This window comes from Gavialis gangeticus, unplaced genomic scaffold, assembly GCF_001723915.1.
Source record: "Gavialis gangeticus isolate Ggan-Ray unplaced genomic scaffold, GavGan_comp1, whole genome shotgun sequence".
Classification (NCBI taxonomy): domain Eukaryota; kingdom Metazoa; phylum Chordata; order Crocodylia; family Gavialidae; genus Gavialis; species Gavialis gangeticus.
The window spans coordinates 18,768,603-18,773,698 of NW_017728997.1; the positions used below are offsets into that span (position 1 = coordinate 18,768,603).

At 40.6% G+C, this 5,096-nt stretch overlaps 1 protein-coding gene across 4 annotated transcripts in view; it reads right to left on the reverse strand.

Annotated features, from left to right (window-relative positions):
• The window catches only part of PXK (PX domain containing serine/threonine kinase like), a 46,817-nt gene extending 41,938 nt beyond the window's left edge, over positions 1–4,879 (reverse strand). For 2 of the 4 annotated variants that reach the window (XM_019504868.1, XM_019504871.1), the window contains exons 1-2: positions 4,796–4,879; positions 3,487–3,534 (exon numbers count right to left, since the gene is read on the reverse strand). In XM_019504868.1, the coding sequence (XP_019360413.1) occupies positions 3,487–3,534; positions 4,796–4,813 (66 nt within the window). In that variant the 5' untranslated portion in view covers positions 4,814–4,879. The remainder of the gene's footprint in view (positions 1–3,486; positions 3,535–4,795) is intronic. The other 2 variants (XM_019504867.1, XM_019504870.1) reach the window with 1 other exon arrangement.
• Positions 4,880–5,096: the final 217 nt, after the last annotated feature.

The following is a 5,096-nucleotide window of genomic DNA, read 5'->3' on the forward strand; positions in this document are numbered from 1 at the left end:
CCAGCAGGCATTGGGGGAGTCCCTGTTCCCCTGAGCACTACCAGGAGTGACTAGAAATAATGGTCACAGGCTGGCAGAGGGTAGATTTAGGCTAGACATCAGGAGGTGCTACTTCACTGTCAGGGCAGCTAGGATCTGGAACCAACTTCCAAGAGAAGTGGTGCTGGCTCCTACCTTAGGAGTCTAAGACAAGGCTAGACAAACACCTTGCTGGGGTCATTTGACCCTAGTACTTTTTCCTGCCATGGCAGGGGGTCGGACTTGATGATCAGCTCAGGTCCCTTCCGACCCTACAAACTATGAAACAATCTCTAGGTGTTGCAAGGCTTTAGTTAATGTTTGAGAAATACACAGAAACTGGATGAAAGATATGGCAGAAATGCAAAGGGTTATGAAACAAACATAAAGCATAGGCCATGTCTGGAAAAACAAAAGAAAAAAAAGTAGGCTGCTCATAGGGTGCAGCATGTGTGTATATTGGGTCGTATATATACCACAAAATATATTTTTACTTTTTTCAACATATCCCAGCTCAGCAGAGAACAGTAGCTGCCTCATGTCCTGAGCCCCTGGAAGGAGAGATACTTAAGAGGTGTGCTGCAGAAAAAGAAAGTCTGTGCAAACGATAGCTTTATTTCTGAAGAGAGCTGTTTAGCCATTTGGAGGGCAGGGACTTTTGGGGGTTCCACCTTCCTCACTTCTCACTTTCACCCGTGGGAGACCAAAAAAAGGAACTGTTCAAAAAGAAACTGTCACTTTGTGACAATACCTTCCACCTTTCCTTCCTCTTCCTCTTCACGTCCCTCCTCCCAGGCTCTGACTATGAATCACAGGCTGACAAAAACACTGGTATGAAAAAAGCAAGCTATGTCTGAGTTACAGGAACAAATGCAAATCTTCCTAACCACTATGCACTATGGGTGGGGGAGAAAACACCGCACTTACAGACTAAACTGAACCAGTGGAATTTCAGCTCAGACATGCACACAAGCTGTTGTCTGGGCAAGAACCTGAATTAAGATGTAGCTGAGATCAAAGTGTTGCAGACATGTTTCTAAACCGGAAAAGCATCCAATTCTGAAATAATCAAGTCAACAGGAAAGCATATCAGATCACAGTCGGTATTCTTCCTCTTTCCCCCAGAGCCAGCCACCGGCTACACAGAGAAGAGGCTCTCTATTTTAGACCTTTTGATCATTTTCAGAAAACTTTCTCTGCATGCACCTGGGGAAGGTTTAGCTCCTTGATGTAGCAAAACAAAATTTTTAATTTTAAGCCAAAACTAACACATTTACCTCAGATTTCTAAAATCCAGTCTGCCAAAACACACATTGCATTAGGAACATATTTACCAGGGAAACGCATCTCACTGAGGCCCTGGCCCTGCAAAGACTTACGTGCATGCTTTAGAGCCCGAGGGAATACTTTCCACTGGCCCTAATTCAGCACGGAGGCCAGTGAGAATTTTGCCAGACGAAGACCTAATGCCTTCACATTCTTATCTTTAAACCACAGGATTCTCAGAAGCCTTGCTTATAAACTGTATTACTGCAACCAGATACTGCAATTCAGTCATCTGACCCTCTAGCCAAATATTATAGATGGAGCTTGCGCAACAAAATGGACATTAAATGGACATATGATTTCCGCACTTCTACATTAAAGAAGCTAAAGATATGCAGAGTCCGGGAAGAGACGGAAAGTATAACAGGGATAGTTTTGTTTGGGATTTTCTGGTGCAGTTCAGGGGCACTGCCATGTCTCTCATGAATCTGAGAGAGATCAGCCTGGCTCAGCCTCACCAGGCTAAATCAGCTCTGAAAAATCTCAGAGCTCACTATTATTTTTAGGTGGCATCAGGTAACAAAGCAGAAAAGGTAACACATGAAAAGCCAAGCTATTCAAAATGTCCAGCCACAACAGCCAGAAGCAAGAGGCAACAAGCAGGTCAGGAATAAATGTGCCAGCAAAGAATGTGGATTGCCTACAGCTGTGCACTCAAGAGAACCCATAGTCCTGCCTTTCAGGAACACATCAAGATTTTGTGAATATTTTCATTTTGAATTATAATTAATCCCTACAAGAGGAGTTTAAGCTTGTTAAAGTGTCTGAAGCCTGTCCAAGTCCTTACCATCTATACAAGTTGCTTCCAAAACTCCAAACAGCAATAACTAGGGACTATGCTTCTTAAAGAATCAATGAAGTTACACACTTGTATGCAATGCTGGAGCTATTTTATGGAACTCAGTGGAGCAGCAGATGGAAAAATGTAATTTGGACGTGTCTCTTTGTACACTCTCTCAAAAGCCTGAATAAGGAGTTAGGCTGGAAGGGGTAGGTCAGCAGCAGAGCACAGAATCTCTCAACTTTCCACAGCTGCCAGGAAGGACTTCCTAAGAAAAAGGATGCATCTTTGCTCCCAGCCAATGGAAAGTAAAAAAGTGTGTTACCAAAGGCTGGCAATTACACAAGTTGTATAACATCTTCTATTACTTAAAATAAGCTTGTCCCAAGGATAGTGGCATGAGCACTGCCCATGAGTACGACTCTCATGCACTGCTACAAACAGATCCCCCAACGAACTCAAATGAGCTGCACCACACTGCATCTGGCCCTTAGTCTATTTTCTGTTGCTTATACTGTCACCCCCAAAACCTGTGTTCGACATGGTAAACGTCACAAGTTCACTCTTGCACATTCCTGTCTGCTACACTTCACCAAGTGGTCAGTTATCTTTCCAGCAAGGAAATTAAAATCAAAAGCAGCCTTAAGGTCCTGCATTCACATTACACATGACAGGGAATGGGAGGGGAAAAGTGAATCATAAAAATCTATTCTTAAAGGATCAGCAGCATTCCCACCATATGTTATCTGCCTGATACTAGACTGAGTGTTTCTTATGCTCCAGGCTTCCCTGCTGTAAATGCCAGTCACTGTGCACCCTGTCCTTTCCCATGCAAACTAAAAGAAGCGACTGTCCTAAAAAAGAAAAGAAAACACACAGTAGGTTCACTGTTTAACTGAGGAACATTTTGCAGAGATACAGAAACCCATCACATGATAAGCGGCATCTGGAAGTGCTTTTAAAAAAAGACAAATAATAAGAGACATAGTACTGCAGTGCTTAATTAAAAAGGTCAGTATGTGCCTCCATTTTCTTCCAGTGAAAGAAAAAAGGGGTAACACCACACAAATCCAAAACAAGTTACTTTGCTGCAGGGAAGGATTCAATACCAGTGAATCTCTTGTCTTTGGATTTAACTGGTCACACTGAGGCTACAATCAATATTTCCCATGGTAAAACCTAGACTGGAATTGCTGTTTGTTTAAAAAGTAGTCTTTGTAATTGAGGTCTTTTCCTTTGAATCCATATAAGGATTATGATTTTCTTGTTCAGTTCATTGTCATGTACAAAAAAGTACTTATTTAAAAAAATACAGAATATCAAATAAAACAAAACTTACATATCGGGGGGGGAGAATTTACCTGCAAACTATTATTAAGCAAGTCAAAATCACTGTATCTTCTCACAATCTGAAAAATACAAAGAAAACATTGAAGAAACACACTAATATTTTTATCCTTCAGTTTACTTATTACAAAACTCTGCAAGGGGGAAAACAATCCCTACTTAAAACCTTAGCTCTTCTAAGCTTCTCTATAGAAATCCACAAGTAATAAGTTTATACTGCTCTGTGAGCAAGCAAAAGAAGAGACTTGTTGTTCATGGTAATGTCTGAACTTGTATAAAAATAGCTTTCTAGCCGTAGTTTGATATTACAACAGCTTTGCTGTAGCTGTTTGCAGACACCTTGCAATTTTTGCATGTTAAGGACAACATCACTTCAAGATCATAGACTTAAAATTTAGGAATAAGTTCAACTCTTCCCTGAAGCCCTCAGACACATTTCAGATGACAGTGCCATTATTAAGGATGTTTTTATTTATTTATTATTTTTAGTACAGCAGGGTCTCACCAAGACTGCTCCAGGACTGGCAGAGAGGCAGATTTCAGTTCCCACAATTTAAATTTAAAAACAAAAAGACTGACTGTCATCCTTGCACAGATACATAATGAGAACGTACTGCACAGGTTGTTTCCCTGTGTGGTCTGCAACATTCACCATACAGGGGACCTTGTTTTCTGCTAACTCCAGCAGCTATATTGTTTTTCTAAAAGGAAGAAACTAGACAAAATGTTCCTCTTTGGCCAAAAGTACTGAAACTTGCAACTGTTAAATAAGGAGCCAAAAAGTTTATTCCAAAAAAATCTCAATTTATATTCAAAAACTGAACCAAACCATGTGGAAGAAAAACAAAACCATGATTATTTCTCTTGCTCAAGACTTAAAACAATAAAAACATGCTAGCAATAAGCATGAAGGATCAACATGAGGACTTTGGTCATGTCAGTTGACTGGAAATCAAAGAACTCATCCAGACAGCACTTACCCAAGGACAATGCCCCACCAACCCTGAAAAAAGTAGTTGGACAGACAGTGAGTGACGCTCAGCCCAAGACGCCACAAGTGAGTCCATTTAGGTCATGCAAACATAAGAAGGCAGGCCACACAAACTGTTTATTTGGAAACCCTGATTGCTGAAAGTCTTCATGCTAATAATTACAAAACACAAAGTTCACGACCAAGCACGTTCAAGAATTTAGTGTTCCTGATTTTCACTCTAATATAGCACAATGTCTAGCTTAAAGTAGACCAGGCAGGATAAACTCAAATACTGTCTTTTCCTAGGAAGACCTTCTGTTTTGGTGAATCTTAAATTAAGAGGAAGTTACCTGCCAACTGTTTTCCATGGAAATCCCTCTCTGCACACGAATAATGTATTCCTAGAAATGAGGGGAAGAAGAAGGAACAAAGTTAGCAGAAACAGGAAATAAATGTTACTACCGCTGTGCATTTAGCAATTTGAACTTCCAAACAGCATAGCACTCAGTGTAGCATTCAGCTCTGGGGTCCTGGTTCATTGATTCATCTTTGGAATAGCCACCTATGCTCCTGAACACCGAATGATGAAAAAAGAATTTCAAGAATTTATAGCTTTCTGAAGTGTTTATGCACTTTCTTTTACATAAAGAC